This window comes from Scyliorhinus canicula, chromosome 1 (genome assembly GCF_902713615.1).
Source record: "Scyliorhinus canicula chromosome 1, sScyCan1.1, whole genome shotgun sequence".
Classification (NCBI taxonomy): domain Eukaryota; kingdom Metazoa; phylum Chordata; class Chondrichthyes; order Carcharhiniformes; family Scyliorhinidae; genus Scyliorhinus; species Scyliorhinus canicula.
The window spans coordinates 284,856,636-284,875,759 of record NC_052146.1 but is presented as its reverse complement, the minus strand read 5'-3'; the positions used below and the strand labels follow the sequence as shown (position 1 = coordinate 284,875,759).

The following is a 19,124-nucleotide window of genomic DNA, read 5'->3' as shown; positions in this document are numbered from 1 at the left end:
CATCTGTGACAGATGATGGGAATGCAGCCTCAAAACTTTGGTGAGATCAGATAAGATCACCTATATCATAGAATTTACAGTGCAGAAGGAGGCCACTCGGCCCATCGAGTCTGCACCGGCTCTTGGAAAGAGCACCCTACCCAAGGTCAACACCTCCACCCTATCCCCATAACCCAGTAACCCCACCCAACACTAAGGGAAATTTTGGACACTAAGGGCAATTTATCATGGCCAATCCACCTAACCTGCACATCTTTGGACTGTGGGAGGAAACCGGATCACCCGGAGGAAACCCACGCACACACGGGGAGGATGTGCAGACTCCGCACAGACAGTGACCCAAGCCGGAAGCGAACCTGGGACCCTGGAGCTGTGAAGTATTTGTGCTATCCACAATGCTACCATGCTGCACTTTGTTTGATGGATCAACAAACCGATTCTGGAAAGCCAAAGTCTGTCACAAGTGTCACACACCCTTGTCAGTGGTGCGGGATGATCCCTGCTGACATCTTGTTTGTAGGGTTGGCGTCTGCTTTGGAGCTTCTGAAACCTAATGTGGTGCATTGACAAACTCATGTCCCCAGCTTGGATATTTACATTTTGCTTAATCAGCTAGCAGAATTCCAAACTAAATTGCCCGCAGGCTCTGTCTTCTTTTCCACCCCACCCACAAGTAGCTTCAAAAGAAATGACTAACTAGAAACAGGTTTTCACTCAAAGAAATTTGCATTACAGCATAAAAATTGCATTTTGTACTGTTTTCAGCAAACCATGGAATTCAACAATTACCGGATGTGAGCGGGAGTCGTTCCACAGCACCCTCCAACAATGTTCACTAGCCCATCCATGGCAAATTCCTGCAAAATGAGACCCATCAAGTCAAACTAATCAGACCTACAATTATAGACCCAACTGTTATGACTAAAATTACTATTGAATGTTAAAAATACACGTAAGTTAACACAAGCTTCTACTGCCAGCACTTGCATCTGGTTATTCAAAGCATATAGGATTTAAACCCTATTTTGGACAGTGCGTTGCCTAAAGTTTACATTTGGCTAATTTAAAGTGTTCTGCTGCAATTAAAGATAATAGATTACAATTGCAAAATGCCTGCATGGAAGGGGAGGAGTCATCTCAGAACACAGAGGAAACAGGGCTGGAGGACCAAAAGGGCACCGGAGAGCAGAGAATAGCCCAGGAAGGATGTCCAAAACAACAATTGGAAGGGCACAGCTGGGTTACTGCAAACAAGTCCCTGTTATGTTCGAAAGCAAACAGCACCCCCCCCCCCCCCCCCCCCCCCCCCAAGCCTGTACATGTGTTCTCAAGTATGTATAACAAAGTACGTTAATTCCCAGTTCACATTTTATTCTGTCCGGTACATTCTCAATAAATTATTTTATTTTTTATTTCTTGTTCTTGCCTCATGTGTGTAAAGATAGGTGTAACAACGTTGTTACAAGTCAAATGTAAATCACCAATAAAAATATTGTTTAAAAAAAGAAATGCCTGTATGGAAGTGACTTCCTGTCCACATACCATCAGAAGCACAGATGCTGAATTGGAAGTCACACTGGATAAAGAGAGGTAAAAGAGATCTGTTTTTTTTTTATACCAAAAGGCAACCTGCTGACAGAGTGATAGCTGTCCAAGGTGACAGACCTGGAAAAAGATGCAATGGTATTGCTACAAAACAGCCTCCTATGCCAAGGAGGGACCATAAATATATATGGCTTGAAGTGCTCCTCATTCCCAGTTATTCTTTTTCAAAAGTCTAAAGTATTTAAACAACTGTACAGATTTTTGAACGTACAGGAATACTGCAGCCGGTCAGGTAAAAACAGCAACTTGCAACTGAAACATCTATCACACTTGAATCATAAATGAATTTCACACAGCTAGCCACTCTGATGCATCCTAACTGCATGTTTATCTGAAACACTGGATCTGTAAAAGGGTCACACAAACCCAAACGTTAATTGTGTTTCTCGCTCCACAGATGTTGCCAGGCCTGCTGAATATATTCAGCATTTTCTGTTTCTAGTTCAGATTGGATATTAATGGCATTGAGCGTAGCGGGCAAAGAGAAAAAAGAAGCCACAGATCTCCTTTCAGTTCCAGACTGGTACTATCCTGCTTTTGATAAATCCTGTCCTCCTTAATCATTCTCAGACATACACTAGACCACAAAACTATCACACATGAATGTATTTAACACAAGCTGTGTTTGACAATGTATTTTACAGTCTGCGCAGTAACCGGTATGGTTTTGTTGACTTGGAAGAACTGCCTGTCAGCGTCTTCAATACCATTGAATAAGACAGCGCCCAATCGTAACTTGTATTATTCGCAAACTCTAATGACAGACAGCCCTAAGAATGCAGATAGTGAAGGTGAGGCTGTGGCACTGGACAGATCACAATACACAGCTGAGAAAGAGCAGGAACCTGTTGGCTGGTTAACTCCCTTGGCCCCTTACTCAAGTGCAGCGCCGAAGGAATTGATCCTCAGAGCCTGCATGTAAATAATTTAGGTGATTTACTCAAACAGAAGTCAGACCAAATTCTAGAGGATCTCACCACGAACAACATTGAGCCTGTTAAGAAATTTGGGATTTCCTAGTCCCATAGGCACAACAGATCCAAGACAGAAATTTGCAAATGCAGTGTGGAGTGCTGTTTTCATAAATTTATATCTGCGGACAGTAAAGCAATAATAATGGCACAGGTTAGTGCCATACAGACTGCAAACAGTTGCATTCTTAGGGTGGTATCTTGTTGAGGCAGGCCGGCTGGAGAGCTGACAACAGACCAGCGGGTGCCTCTTTTTTGGAAGACCTGCCAAACCACAAGCCAATTAGACATTAGCAAAGCCATTGCTGGGCCTTCCCCTGAAATCAAGACCTGGGGGCGAAGGTCTCACCTCAGTTTTGGGGGATGGGGTCAGAAGCAAGGGCAGGAGTTTGACTCCGAGTGAGGTGAGGAGCAGCCCCCACAGTTTCACCTGTCATGCACAACGCATGGCAACAGGCCTGCTTTCAGTAGGATTAATATCAACAGCAACAGGATGAGGTCATTAATTGGTCACTTAAGGGCCTCAATTGGTGACGGGGCAGGAATGTAGATCATGGGCCTTTCTATCCAAAGCTTAATTTTGGTGGAAGCAGGAAGGCGCGTGGACCAGGTATGCCACCACCCCGCCTAATTATATCACTTTTCTACCTCCCAAGTTCACAACCGGTGAAAGCAGAAGATTAGTTTGTACTGAGTTAGCTGACCACCAGAGCCGCATTACCATTGGGTTAGAGGAAGAGGAGGAAAATTGAGGACAAATAAAAACAGCCATAATTTCCACGTTTCATGAACGTCTATTACTAGAAAACAGATGTCGTGGAGACAGAAATGCTTTCAGCTATGCACAGCCTGATATATAATTTCCCGCTGGCTATTTCGGCTCATTCACTAAAAACAGCCACTTAGACTGTCACAGTTCATTTCATTATACTTGGAGTACACAGCTGGATATAAATGACAATGAGTTAGAAGTTAAAATTCAAGTAACCTTCAGGTGTTTTGCAGTAACTTCAGGGGTTTCATCATAGCCTCCAAATGCGTTGGGTAGACCTAAAGTTAAAAAAATACAATGTTTGATCCTTTTTTAAAAAAAATTATTTTTAAAAATTTGACAATAGTCGATGCAAACCAGAACAATTAAAGAGAAAAAAAAGGCAAAACATCACAATCAATCAAAAAAAAGGGGAGAACACTGGCACTTTATTCCCATGCCTGCGTGGATTTCCTCCGGGTACTCCGGTTTCCTCCCACTGTACAAAGATGTGTAGGTTAGGTGGCTTGGCCATGCTAAATTGCCCCCTATTGTCCAAAAGGTTAGGTCGTGTTACTGGGTTACGGGGATAGGTGGAGGTGTGGGCTTAAGCTCTTTCCAGGGCCCGTGCAGACTCGATGGGCCAAATGGCCTCCTTCTGTACTGTAAATTATATGATTCTATGAACACACAACATCTAATTCCTGTACCGGCCTCCCCGAACAGGCGCCGGAATGTGGCGACTAGGAGCTTTTCACAGTAACTTCTTTGAAGCCTACTTGTGACAATAAGCGATTATTATTAATTAAACTTAAATACAAAAACGAATCTCAAACTCCTTTAAAAAAAGAAATAAATAATCTGGGGGCAGTGGAGAAGGTAGAAGGTGGAGGGAGCATCAGTTTGGACCCCGATTTATAATAATCATCGGTTTGTACCGGGTAGGCTGGATGGTGGGTTCCGGAGATGGCAAAGGGCAGGAATTAGGAGGATGGGGGATCTATTCGTAGATGGGAGCTTCCCCAGCTTGAAACCCTTGGAGGATAAATTTGAAATGCCAGCAAGGAATGGGTTTAGGTGTCTGCAGGTACGAGACTTCTTGAGAAGGCAGGTTCCGGCCTTCCCACTGCTGCCACCACGGGGGATACAGGACAGAGTAATCTCCAATACCTGGGTGGGAGAGGGGAAAGTATCAGATATCTACCAGGAACTTTTGGAATCGGAGGAAACTCCGGTGGAGGAGCTTAAGGGAAAGTGGGAAGACGAGCCAGGAGGAGAGATTGAGGCAGGTCTGTGGGTGGATGTCCTAAGCAGGATTAACACATCCTCATCATGTGCCATTCTTAGCCTGATACAATTGAAGGTAGTCCACCGGGCACACATGATGGTAGCCCTGATGAGCAAGTTTTTTGATGTAGACGACAGATGTGCGAGGTGCGCGGGAAGCCTAGCAAATCATGTCCACATCTTTTGGGCACGCCCGAAGCTTAGAGGGTTTTGGCAGGGTTTCGCTAAGGCAATGTCCAGGGTACTCAAAATACGGGTGGTGCCGAGTCCGGAGGTGGCAAACTTTGGAGTGTTGGAAGAGACGAGAGTTTAGTGGGGGGCGAAAGAGGCCGACATCTTGGCCTTTGCCTCCCTGGTAGCCCGGAGACGGATCTTATTAATGTGGAGGGACTCAAAGCCCCCAAGTGCAGAGACCTGGGTTAGTGACATGGCTGGGTTTCTTAGTCTCAAGAAAATAAAGTTCGCCTTAAGAGGGTCAATGGTGGGGTTCACCCAGAGGTGGCAGCCATTCGTCGACTTTCTCGTGAAAATTAAAATGTCAGCAGAAGCAGAATTCCAAAAGTGGGGGGAGAGGGCCAGACTGTTGTTTTATTGTTGGGGGTGTGAAGTTTGGGATGGGGGCGGAAATGCTTATTGTACCATGTTCATGTCGCTTGTTATTGCCATTATTATAAAAACTTGAAAATACCCTAATAAAAATATTTAAAATAAATAAATAAATAAATAAATGGATGCCATCTTAGATAGAACCTTTCCACCAACCTCCTGATTGTGAACTTGACTTTCTCCAAATGCAGAAATGATATTCAGTCACCCAGCAAAGCAGAGGCACTAAGTGGAGTGGGTGACCTCCAACCAAGCAATATTCGCCTCAGGGCAATCAACAAGGTAAAGGCAAGGGCATCCACCTTTACCCCAGGCTCTGTCACCGGTGAATCTGACGCCCCAAATATGGCCACCAGTAGACGCAGATCCAAATCTACATGGAGTATCTCTGACATGGTGTTAAAGAATGAAGCCCTGAAACCTGTAAGTTTGGGGCAGGACCAGAATACATGCGTATCATTAGCCGGCCCAAGAGAACAGCGTTCACACCTACGCCCAGCACCAGGGAAGAACCCACTCATCCTTGCCCTAGTCAAGTGCATCCTATGCAATACCTTAAACCCATTCAGGCTCAGCCGAGCACATGAAGACGTGAAGTTGACCCTATGAAGGGCCTCACTCCACACCTCACCATTAAGAATGGCACCCAATTCACCCTCCCATTTCATCCTCACTCTAATCAACGGACGCCCCTCCACCTCCCGTCAGGCCTGGCTAGAGGGCAGGATTCTCCGTTGTCCGACATCGATATCGTAATCGCCGATCGGGCGGGAATCGACTCCGACGCCCACATCGGGGCTGGCGGCAGTTTGATGCTGGTCAGCTATGCTCCTCCCCCTCCAAAATGGCGTTGTGCCTTGTTGCAATGGTGTTGCCGCATCATCGGCGTGGCAGCTGTGGACTGTATTCAGCAGCGCCACACTTGGCAGGGTGGGGTCATGGATGCTGGGTCAGGTCCACGCACAGCCGGCGACGTCGCGACCGCTGCAGGTTGTTGCCGTGTGCATGCGCAGCCAGGGATCCCCTGCTAGCCCCTCACTGGACTTCCAGTGTTGACCATGGAGTGAGTGGTCATATACAGGGTAGCTCCTGCTTAAAGTCACAGAAAAGAGCTATTTTTATATTTTTACGTAATCCTGGGTGGAATTCTGATGAAAAGACGTAGGTGAATGTTGGAGGAGTTGTTTCCCCCGGGAGTGATATGTCTGTTGGTTACCAGGCCCGGCAGAAAACAGTGAAAGATTTGGCTGAAAAGTTGGAACAGACTTGTGCTGCAGCAACAGCCACTTTAAACATGCTGGCAGTGGATGGGCTGATGCAAGCTGGAAAGCTTCAATTTGACTTGATGGCCTTTATTTTTTTTTTTAAATTTAGAGTACCCAATTCACTTTTTCCAATTAAGGGGCAATTTAGCATGTTCAATCCACCTACCTTGCACATCTTTAGGTTGTGGGGGCGAAACCCACGCAACACGGGGAGAATGTGCAAATTCCACACGGACAGTGACCCAGAGCCGGGATCGAACCTGGGACCTCGGCACCGTGAGACTGCAGTGCTACCATTGTGCCACCATGCTGCCTGATGGCCTTTATAGAAGCTGAATTCCGACAGCAGAGGAAACAGATGCAGGAGGATCGGGCAAAGACCATCGAAGAAGCGGTGGCATCCCTGAAGAGTTCTTTGGAACGGGTGGAAAAGTGCTTGGAGGTGCAGGGGTCACAGATTTAGGAGATTGAAGGAGTGATCTCGGACCACAGCGATCGTGTGGTGATTCTGGAGGCGAGGTGGGGCTCCTAAGAGCCCTCTGTAAAACGTTGAAGGCAAAGGTGGAGGAGCAGGAGAATGCCTCGACAAGGCAGAACCTGCGAATAGTGGGCCTGCCTAAAGAAGTGGAAGGTGTGAGTGCAACGAGGTACGTCTCGAGGATGCTGGCGGGACTGGTGGCAGAAGGGGTGCTATGAAAAATGAAAATGAAAATCGCTTATTGTCACGAGTAGGCTTCAATGAAGTTACTATGAAAAGCCCCTAGTCGCCACATTCCGGCGCCTGACCGGGGAGGCTGGTACGGGATAGGTAGGCGCCTAGATAAGGCGCCTGAAGTGGACCGAGCACATAGGTCCCTGAGGCAGAAGCTAGAGCTGGGGAGCCACCGCGAGCGGTGATCGTGAGACTCCGTAAATTTGTGGAGAAAGAGAAAATTCTGCGATGGGCCAGGGAGAAGCGTACCTGTGACTGAGAGGGGAATAAGGTCCGAATTTATCAGGACATTGGAGCCGAGTTGGCAAAACGGCGGGCAGGCTTCAACAAGGCCAAGGCGGTGCTGTACCGGCGGCAGATCAGGTTTGGGATGCTCTACCCTGCGCAATTATGGGTGATGTTCGGAGGCCGGGAGTGTTATTTTGAGACCCCAGAAGCGACCGAAAACTTCATTAAGCAGCATAAACTGGGGGAGAGCTGAGCGGACAATGCTTGTGAACTGGGGTGCTGGCACTTTGTAATGGTCAGGAGCATGTTTGAAGTGGGTGTAGGGATTGGGGAATGTTCATTTTTTACTGTTTAGTATTGGGATTGTAAGGGGTGGAAAGTTCATGTGGGGATGGATGTTCCCGTTCCCCCCTCCTGTTTTCTGGGACTGTTTCTGTAACATTTGTTTGTTTGCTTTTGGAGAAGGCTACCTGGAGTTCAGGAGAAGTCTTTGTTTGGGTGGGGGAGGGTAAAGGTCAACAGGGTGCCTTCCTCATTGAGTTAAGGGGGGGGGGGGGGGAAGAGGAGGTTATTGGTAAGTGCCTTTGGGCAGGAGCTGCTGCACGAGCAAGTTGTGTTCGTGAGCAGAAGTGAGGTGGTGGGAGAGAAGGCTGAGAGGGATTCCTGGGGCGGGGGGGCAGTGTTGTAACGTGGCAGGGAGATGAGAGATGACAGGGTCATGGGTGGAGAAAGAGGCCGTCTGGGATGGGCTCGGTATCTGGTGGAATTAAAGGGGCGGGAGTTAAGTGGGGAAGGTGACAGACGGGGATTGGAAGCATACGCCTCCGGTAAGGCTGGTAATATGGAACGTCCGGGGACTGAATGGGCCGGTTAAAAGTTTGCGGGTGTTTGCGCACCTCAGGAGCTTGGAAGCGGAGGTGGTCTTTTTGCAGGAGACACACCTCCGTGTGAAGGACCAGGTTAGGTTAAGGAAGGGATGGGTCGGGCATGTTTTTCACTCAGGGTTTGATTCAAAATCGAGGGGAGTGGTGATTTTAATAAGCAAAAAAATGGGATTTGAGAGTGCGAAGGAGGTGAGGGCTCCGGGTGGGAGATATGTGATTGTGAGTGGAGTATTGGAAGCCCCTTCGGTGGTGTTGGTCAATGTGTATGCCCCAAATTGGGATGATGTGGGTTTTATGAGGGGGTTGCTGGCAGCAATCCTGGGTTTGGCCACGTACTAGTTGATCATGGGAGGAGATTGCAACTGTGTCCTGGAGCCGAGGGTGGATAGACCGAACCCCAGGTCGATGGGTAGGGTATGAATGGCATGGGAGCTGCAGGGGTTTATGGATAGGATGGGTATGGTGGATCCATGGCGTTTTCAGAACCCAGGGGGAAGGGAGTATTCCTTCTTTTCACACGTCTACAAGGTATATTTGAGGATTGATTACTTTCTAGTGAGTCGGGAGATTTTGGTTGGGGTGGAGGGGGCAGAGTATGTGGGGATAGTTATCTCGGACCATGCGCCCCACTGGCTGGAGATTCGGTTCAGATCGGGACGAGAGCAGAGCCCAGGATGGAGGTTTGACTCGGGGCTGTTGGCGGATGGAGGTTTTTGTGATAAGATGCGGGCAGCGATTAAGGAGTATGTGGAGTTGAATCAGAATGGGGAAGTGTCGGCGGACATTTTTTGGGGAAGCGCTGAAGGCAGTGGTCGGGGGAGGGAAATTCTTTTGTTTCAGGCTTGTGCGAATAAGGAAAGGAGGGAGGAACATGACCATCTCGTGAGCACGATAGTGGAGGTGGACAGAGAATATTCGAGGGTGCCCACCGTGGAGGGATTGGTGAGGAGGGAAAAGTTGCAGGGGCAGTTTGACGTGCTGACAGCAGAGAAAGCTGTAGGTCAACTGCGTAGGGCAAGGGGGTGCAATATGAGTATGGGGAGAAGGCGAGCCGCATGCTGGCGCACCAGCTGCGTCCAGGGAAATATTGAAGATACGGACTGGAGCTGGGGATGTGGCGTCAGGGCCAGGTAAGTTAAATGAGGCACTTAGGGAGTACTACCAGGGGCTTTATGAGGCAGGCCCAGGAGGAATGAAGGGGGACATGGGGCGGTTTCTGGACAAGCTGGAATTTCCCCAGGTGGAGGAAGCAAAGAGGCAGGCGTTGGAAGAGCACCTTGGGGCTGAGGGAGGTGCTGGATAGCATCAGGGGTATGAAGTCAGGGAAGGCCCTTGGGTCGGATGTCTACCCGGCGGAATTTTATAAGGAATTTGCGACGGACCTGGCACCACATCTGTTGGGGGTGTTTAATGAACCACTGGAGAAGGGGAAGTGCTGGAGAACATGAAGCAGGTAGTAATCACACTAATCCTGAAAAAGGGCAAGGACCCGGTAGAATGTGGGTCGTATAGGCCCATGTCACTATTGAACACGGATGTGAAAGCATTGGCTAAGTTGTTGGCGGGGAGGATGGAGGACTATGTCCTGGGGTGGTTGCAGAAGATCAAACAGGCTTTGTGAAGGGCAGGCAGCTCGCGAGTAATATAAGTCGGCTGCTGAATGTGGGATGAATCCGTCGGGGGCTCTGGTACCAGAGGTGGTGGCGTCCATGGACCCGGAGAAGGCATTTGATCGGGTGGAGTGGCGGTACTTGTTCGAGGTTTTGGGAAGGTTTGGGCCGAGATTTGTGGCATGAGTACGGTTGCTGTATGTGGCATTAAGGACGTGGGTGAGGATGAATGAGATGAGCTCACAAAGCTTTGACTTACATAGGGGTGCGAGGCAGGGGTGCCTGCTGTCACGGTTCCTGTTTGCGCTGGCCATAGAGCCATTGCGTTGGCTCTCAGGGGTCGGCGGAATGGCGGGGGATTATGAGGGACAGAAGGAGCATTGGGTGTCGCTCTATGTCGATGACCTCTTGCTGTATGTTTCGGATCCGTTGGAGAGTATGTGAAGGATTATGGGCCTGATGGGAGGTTTGGAGGGGTCTCAGGGTACAAACTGAATGTAGGGAAATGCGAGGTATTCCCGGTGAATGAGCTGGCACAGCGGGCTAATTTAGGGGGAATATAATTTACGGTAACGAGGGATAGGTTTAGGTACTTGGGGATTCAGGTAGCGAGGAATGGACGGGGCTCCATAAGTGGAACTTAACGAAGCTGGTGGAGGAGGCCAGGGAGGATCTTAAGAGGTGGATACACTGCACTTAACGTTGGCGGGGATGGTCCATGTGTTGACATTGAGTATTCTGCCGAGGTTCATGTTTATCTTTCAAGCTCTCCTGGTCTTTATACCAAAGGCCTTTTTTCGGAAAGTAGACACAATCATTTCTGACTTTGTATGGGCGGGGAAGGTGCCTAGGGTGGAAAGGATCCTGCTACAGAGGCAGAGGCAAAAGGGCGGGGTTGGCGTTGCCAAGCTTGCTTCATCATTTTTGGGCAGCGAATGTGGACAAGGTGTGCTGGTGGTAGATTGGGTGAGGATGGAGGAGGAATCTTGTAAGGGGTCTAGTTGAGGGCTATGGTGGCGGCAGCGTTGCCAATGGCTCCGAGTAGGTATTCAGGGAGCCTGGTGGTGCAGTCCATGGTGAAGATATGGAATCAACTGAGGAGGCATTTTAGGGTGGAGGGGATGGTGCCATCGCCGTTGTGTGAGAATCATGGGTCTGAGCTGGGGGATGTTTACTGTATTCAGGAGGTGGAGGGGAATTGGGGCTGCTCAAGGTGAGGGATCTGTATTTGGAGGAAAGGTTCGCCAGTCTGGAGGAGCTAAGGGAGAGGGTAGAGCTGCCGAGGGGGAGTGAGTTCAGGTATCTGCAGGTTAGGTACTTTGCACGAAAGGTCTGGAGGGGGTTCCCTAGGTTGCCGGGATACACCCTGCTGGAGTGACTGCTGCTTCCGGATGTGGAAGGGGAGGGAAGAATTGGGGATATATATAAGTAGCTGGGGAGCAGGGAGGCGAGCGGGTGGTGAAGATCAAGGAGAAATGGGAAGTGGAGTTGGGATGGAGATCAATTGGGGAGTATGGAGTGAGGCACTGCGAAGGGTAAACGGGACCTCCTCTTATGCAAGGATGAGCCTGATATAGTTTAAGGTGGTGCACAGGGTGCTTATGACTCGGGTGAGAATGAGTGGGTTCTTTCAGGGAGTAGCAGATGAGTGTGAGAGGTTTGGGTGGGGGCCAGCGAATCACACGCACATGTTTTGGGGTTGCAAAAAATGGCGGGAGTGTTTGCGGTCTTAGCCAGGATAGTGGAGGAGGAAGTGGATCCGGATCCTTTGGTGGCGATATTTGGGGTTTCAGAAAGCCGGAGCTCATGGAGAGGAGGAAGTCCGATGTCTTGGCCTTTGCCTCTCTGATTGCACGGTGGCGAATCTTGCTGGAGTGGCCTGCGATTAGAAAAGATAAAGTATGAGTTAAGGGGCTCATCAGAGGTTTTTGAGAAGGGGGGGGGGGAGTTTGTGACCGTGTTTGTCGCAGGGGAGGAGCGGTGAAAAAGGGGAAAAAATCTGCACAGACTGTATAGTTGATTGTTGGGAAGTATGTTTCCCGTGGTGTTTATTCGCTGTAACCTGTTTTGATACATGTTTGTAATAAAATACATTTTTTTTAAAAAGAATCATTAATTAGTTGGTTAAAGGAGAGATATCACTGATGGGTCTCTTTCATTTATGATCTCTTTTTCCACCAGTCTTCATAGGCACGATGGATGATGAATATGTTAATGTCAGGAAGTTTAGAAAGGAAAAATGGAAAACTTAAGCACAGATTCTGGATCTGTGGACAAGAGAGGACCTTCACTACTGTTGTTGCACTCGACATCAGCTCCATATGTTGTTTCTCCAGAGCTAACCTGGAGAGCCCCAGCCCAATCCAGCCAATGTTCTTCCCTCATCTCCTCTCCTGAGAACATTGTTTCATTTCTCTGTTGGGCTTCACAAGCACTTGTCTCCAATATGCAGATTAAGGATTTGAAGAGCACATAATCTATGCTGACATTTCAGTACAGCAGAGGGAATGTATTGTCAAAGGTGCAATACAAACATGCGAATTAGGAACAGAGTAGGCCACTCAGCCCCTGTACCTGCTCCACCATTCAATAAGATCATGGCTGATCTGATTTTAACTTAAACTTCACATTCCCTCCTACCCTCTGCTTCCACTGTCTTTTGTAGAAGGGTTCCAAAGACTTACAACCCTCAAGAGAAATATTCTCCACATCTCTGTCTTAAATGAGCTACCACTTATTTTTAACAGTGACCCCTGGTCCTTGCTTCTCCCACAAGAGGAAACATCCTCTCCACATCAACCCTGTCAAGACCTCTCAGGATATTATGTTTCAATCAAGTTGCCTCTTACTCTTCTAGCAGAAACAAACTTAGCCTGTCCAACCTTTCCTCATAAGACTACCCCTCCATTCCAGGTATTAATCTAGCAAAACCTTTCTGAACTGCTTCCAATGCATTCACATATTTCCTCATATAAGGAGGCCAATACTGTGCACAGTACTCCAGATGTGGTCTCACCAATGCCACTGAGCATAATGCCCCTACTTTTGTATTCAAGTCCCCTTACAATAGACAATAACATTTTATCAGCTTTCTTAATTCCTTGCTGGATCTGCGCACTAGCCTGTTGGGATTCATGAACTAGGACACCCATGTCACAGAAGATTCACTAGCTAACAGGAAACAGAGTTGACATAAATGAGTCATTTTCTGGTTGACAAGATGTTTCCTGTTAGCTAGTGAATCTTCTGTGCATAGCAATATACTACCCCCCCCCCCCCCCCACTCCATGCTGATATGTTACATTTATTAAATGCCTTCTGAAAATTTAAGTACACCGGTTTCCCTTTATACAGAGCACATGTAATTTCCTCAAAGTTAGTTAAAAATTATTTCTCACTCACAAAACCAGTTGACTCTGCCTGATTACCTTGATTTTTTTCCAAGTGCCCTGCTAGAACATCTTTAATAGCAGCTTCCAACATTTTCCCTATCACTGATGTTAAGCTAACTGGTCTGCAATTTCTTGTTCTATGTCTCTCATTTTGAATAAAGGAGTTATGTTCACTATTTTCCAATCTAATTGACCGTCCCTGAATCTAGGGAATTTGGGAAAATAAAAACCAGCGCATCAACTATCTCACTAGCCACTGCTTTTAGGATGAAGAATAAAGTCCATGGATGAAGCCAGAGGATGAAGTACATCAGGATCCTGGGATCTGTCAGCAGTTGTACATCTTTGCTCAGTACCACTTCCCTGGTGATTGTATTTTTTTGTGTTCCTTCCTCCCTTCCATTTCCTGATTTACAGCTATTTCTGGGGTGTTATTTATATCCTCAATAGTGAAGACTGGTGCAAAAAACATGTTCAATTCATCTGCCATCACCTTATTTTTCATCATTAATTCTCCAGACTCACTTCCTATAGGACCAATGCTCACTATAACTCCTTTTTAAATATCTATAGAATCTATTACTATTTGTCTTTGTATTTTTAGAGAGCATCACAGATGTCAGTCTTAAATCAATTTGATTCACTCCACGTGATATCAAGAAACGGCTGAAGGCACTGGATACTGCAAAGACTATGGGCGCGATTCTCCGCTGCCCACAACAGGTCGGAGAATAGCGGGAGGGTCTTCCCGACAATTTTCACGGCCTCCCGCTATTCTCCCCCTCTCTGGCCGCCCCCCCGACACGAATCACTGCTCGCCGTTTTTTACGGCGAACAGCGATTCTCCACAGGCCGATGGGCCGAATACCGCGGAGTTTACGGCCGTTTTCACGGCCGCGGTCACACCTGCTTTTAGCGTTCGTGAAAACGGCCGCAAAGTGCCCGTCCCGGTCAACCATGGCACCGATTGGCACGGCCGCACCACGGCCGTGCCAAGGGTGGCATGGGCCTGCGATCGGTGGGCACCGATCACGGGCAGCGGGTCCGATACCCGCGCACTATTTGTTCTTCCGCCGCCCCGCAGGATCAGTCTGCAGGGCGGCTGAGGGGCATGATGGCCCGCGCAGGGTTTGACGCGTCTGCGTGATGACGTCATCCGCGCATGCGCGGCTGACGTCATCGTGCGCGTCAGCCGCCGTGACTCTTGGCGGGCGGAGTTAGCGACGTTCGCTAACTCCGCGTCGCCGTGATTCCCCGGGCCCCAATACTAGCCCCGCCCGGGGGGGGGGGGGGGGGGGGGGGGGGGATCGGGTCCCGGGACGGAGCTCCGAGGCTGGCGTGAAACACGGCCAGTTTCACGCCAGCCTTCACGGCACGCCAGATTTGCGGAGAATCGCGCCCTATGTGCCCTGACAATGTGATAATACTGAAGACTTGTGCTCCATAATGTGCCGTGCCCCTAACCAAGCTGTTCCAGTACAGCTACAAAACTGGCATCTATCAGGCAATGTGGAAACTGCCCAGACATGTCCTCGACACAAAAAGCAAGAAAAATCCAACCTGGTCAATTACCACCCCATCAGCACAATTTCAATAATTAGTTAAGTGATCTAAGGGGTCATCAACAGTGCTATCAAACAGCACATACTTAGCAACAATCTCCTAACTGATGTTCAATTTGGGTTCCATCAGGGCCACCCACCACCTGTAGTCTTGGTTCAAACATGGACAAAAGAGCTGAACTTTAGACACAAGGTGAGAGTATCTGCCCTTGACATCAAAGCTGCATCTGACCAAGGGTGGCATCAAAGAGCCCTAGAAAAACTGAGTCAATGGGAATTAGGAGGAAAACTCTCTACCAGTTGGAGTCATGCCTAGCATAAAGAAAGGCTGCTCTGCTGTTGGAAGCCAATCATCTCAGTTCCAGGACATTCCGAGAGGCATTCCTCAGGTTCAAATCAGAGGACCAACCACCTTCAGCCGCTTCATCCATGACCTTCCTTCCATTATAATGTCAGATGTGGAGATGTTCGCTGATGATTGCACAATATTCAGCATTCACGACTCTTCAGACACTGAAGCAGTCTAAGTCGAAATGCAGCAAGACCTGGCCAATATCCAGGCTTGGGCTGACAAGTGGGAAGTAACATTCACACCACACAAGTGCCAGGCAATGACCATCTCCAACAAGACAGAATCTAACCATCGAATCTTGACATTCAATGGTATTACCATAGCTGAATCCACACTATCGTATCCTCAGGGTTACCATTGATCACAAACTGAACTGGACTAGCCATATAAATACTGTGGCTACAAGAGAAGGTCAGAGGCTAAGAATCCTGCGCTGAGTGGCTCACCTCCTGGCTCCCAAATCCCTATCCACAAGGCACAATTTAGGTGTGTGATGGAATACTCTCCACTTGCCTGGATGAGTACAGCTACAAAAACACTCAAGAAGCTTGACAACATCCAGGACAAAGTTGGATTGGCAGACCACCTCCACTATGCAATGCAGTATGTACCATCTATAAGATGCATTGCAGGAAAAACTCACCATGGCTCCTTCGACAGCACCTTCCAAATCTGTGACCTCTACCAGCTATAAGGACGAGGGTGGTAGATGCATGGGAATACCACCACCTATCTGCAGTTTCCCTCAAAGTCACTCACCATCCTGACTTGGAAATATATCACCGTTGCTTCACTGTCGCCGGGTCAAAAGCCTGGGACCCCCTCCGTACAGCACTGTGGGCGCACCTACACCACAATGACTGCAGGGGTTCAAGAAGGCAGATTACCACCACCTTCTCAAGGGCAATTAGGGATGACCAATAAATGCTGGCCTAGCCATTGACACCGACATCCCAAGATTGAATATTTAAAAAATCATTTATAGTTTACTAAATGCTGTCCTGTTTTTATCTCTCACATACTATACATAAAAACACAAGGCACTGACCTGCATTAGGGTAGCATAAAACATAGGCAGTTGTGCATTTTCCAATTGCTTCTATGAATGGCCTCATTTCAACAGCTCCCAAAGCACAATTTAATCCAATGCTGAAAGAAAATATATGCTACATTACTATGAAAAATTGTTCATTGTTTTAATAGGAACAGTAAAAAAAACAATGTACTCATTGACTGTACCAGGCATACTGAGTTAGATGTGGAATTCACTTTCTAGCTTTCCTTTGTCTTTGCCATAAGCCGTAAGAGAGCAATCGTAAAACTATTTCAATCGGCTGGATTTTACTTGCCCCCACCAAGCATCTTTTCGGCAGAGTGAACAAACATTTTGCGATCTTGCAATTCTGACGCTCTCCAACCAACTTCTAGCAACCCCGTGACCATGCTCCCCCACCCACCACTATCCCTAAAAAGACCATGCTCCAACGCAAAGCCCAAGCAACCAACATTTAGCTCTTCCCCTTGCTTCCCCACCCAGTTCAACCAATGTGATGCAAGACTGCAGGACATTCTTGAAACCTGTGCACAGGGTTTCCTCTTCATAACCCCTGTTCCAAATATGTGGCTTGGGATTTATGATGGCCATTTTCGACCACTGATTTATGTTTTCAGTCTATGGTAGTCAGAGAAGACCACAAAATTATCAGTCAACCCCATAAGGCTGACAAAGATTGCACAGTGCTTTAGCCATGTTGAGCTGCTTGCAGAAAAATACTTTTCACTGTACCTCGGTACATGTGACAATAAACAAATCCAATCCAATCCAATGACTCAAAAACCTGCTCAGGACAATAAGATTAGAATTGCCTAATAAAAAAAACCCTTATATTTCAGTTTCATATGCCCATCTCTGGACCTAATTTTCAGCAGTGAAATCAAATTGGGAGATGATCACACTTATTGATCAGTACAAAATGAATTTATTGAACAGTAGACGGAGGGAAAGAAATCTGTAAAAGAAAAACTGACTTTTTTAAAATAAATTTAGAGTAGCCAATTATTTTTCTTTTCCAATTAAGGGGCAATTTAGCATGGCCAATACACCTAACCTGCACATCTTTGGGTTGTGGGGGTGAAACCCACGCAGACATGGGGAGAATGTGCAAACTCCACACGGACAGTGACCCAGGGCCAGGATTCGAACCCGGGTCCTCAGCGCCGTAGTCCCAGTGCTAACCACTGCGCTACATGTCACCCGAAGAAAAACTGACTTGATGATTTTTATCAATGAAAGATTGTTAACAATAGAAGATTGTTAGAAATGAAAGATTGGTTCTGGAAACTGCTGACATGTGTGAAAATGCTTGAGTGTGTCTATTCTATTTATTCACGAAGACAGAAAGCTCTTGTTTCAGAAATTTGCAAAAGCTTATAACAAGCATTTAGGGGACAGCAGCATCCAACAGCAGGTCGCCAATTGAGTCTCTTATCGAATTACGCAACCATAACTTTTCAGTCAAATGTAAAACAGTCGACTCTTCTAATGACTATCAGATACACTTTACTGCGTAGAAACATTATACAAAAATATCACTGAACTTAAAATGATACAAAAACAAAGATAACTCATGTTGTTAATGCAAGATTGATAGACTGATCAAAGACATTGATGAAGTAAAATATGAAGAATCCCTTTCTGCTCTTTAAAAATTACCTAATTGAACCCTGACGAAGGTTCTTAAGTATCACTAAAAATGCATTGGTCAGATTCCATCATGTAGCACAGGTTATACAGTTGCTAACTATTCCAGATAGCATGACAGGTGGTTAGGATCATGTTATACTTGGAAGTATTTGGGGAGCAGCACAAATTGCAAGAGTAAAGCTCAGGCACTTGTGCTACATTACAGCAAACCACACTGAACACTTCTGCAGCTTCTTAATGTTATATTCTGATGAAAGGTCATCATCCTTTTTTTTTGTTTCTCTCCATAGATTCTGCCAGATCTGCTGAGTGTTTCCAGCATTTTTGTTTGTAATTTTTGAACTCAAGTTTTCTTGACAGCTCAAACACCTACTCCCCTTTCTAGATCATAGACCATAGAATTTACAGTGCTGAAGGAGGCCATTCGGCCCATCGAGTCTGCACCAGCTCTTGCAAAGAGCACCCTACCCAAGCCCACACCTCCACCCCATCCCCATAACCCAGCAACCCCACCCAACAGTAAGGGCAATCTTGGACACTAAGGGCAATCTAGCATGGCCAATCCACCTAACCTGCACATCTTTGGACTGTGGGAGGAAACCGAAGCACCCAGAGGAAACCCACGCACACAAGGGGAGAACGTGCAGACTTCGCACAGACAGTGGCCCAAGCCGGGAATCGAACCTGGGACTCTGGAGCTGTGAAGCAATTGTGCTAATCACAATGCTACCGTGCTGGCCGAATACTTTCTATTGTGTCATTACTTTCTATTGAACAAATTCTTTATATTACTAAAAATTATTCTTTTGATTCCATTTTTGCTTGCTGGCAGCCAATTGTCTTACCTAAGTGGCTCCGCATGGGACACACTGGTGACAAATGCTTCCCCTGTCTGACCAGAGAGCGTCCGTCCGCTCTTATCTACAATTGTTCCGGAAATCTATTACAAAACAAAAATAAACCATTTCACTGCAAAACGACGTTACTCGGGTGGAGGTGGGTGGGAGTGGGGCAGGTGTAATGTAAAGTGGAAAACAAAATAATTTTACACTTACAAAGATGGGTCTGGGCTCATACTGCTCAGCAAATAACTTCTGAATGGCAAACAAGGCAGCCTGTGAAAAGAACACAGAACAGTAGAAAAATGAAATATTAATGTTTTAACTCTGCGGGTTAGAACATTGTTGTCTGAGGA

The 19,124-nt window shown here is 47.2% G+C and overlaps 1 protein-coding gene across 4 annotated transcripts in view; it reads right to left on the bottom strand.

Annotated features, from left to right (window-relative positions):
* mtr (5-methyltetrahydrofolate-homocysteine methyltransferase) overlaps window positions 1-19,124 on the bottom strand; it is a 114,465-nt gene that overhangs the window by 70,079 nt on the left and 25,262 nt on the right. Inside the window, exons 7-11 of one of the 4 annotated variants that reach the window (XM_038814423.1) lie at window positions 18,985-19,044; window positions 18,775-18,869; window positions 16,274-16,374; window positions 3,565-3,626; window positions 790-857 (exon numbers count right to left, since the gene is read on the bottom strand). In XM_038814423.1, coding sequence (XP_038670351.1) covers window positions 790-857; window positions 3,565-3,626; window positions 16,274-16,374; window positions 18,775-18,869; window positions 18,985-19,044 — 386 coding nt within the window. Of the gene's footprint in view, window positions 1-789; window positions 858-3,564; window positions 3,627-5,376; window positions 6,625-16,273; window positions 16,375-18,774; window positions 18,870-18,984; window positions 19,045-19,124 lie in introns of those variants that run through there. The other 3 variants (XM_038814449.1, XM_038814431.1, XM_038814440.1) reach the window with 3 other exon arrangements.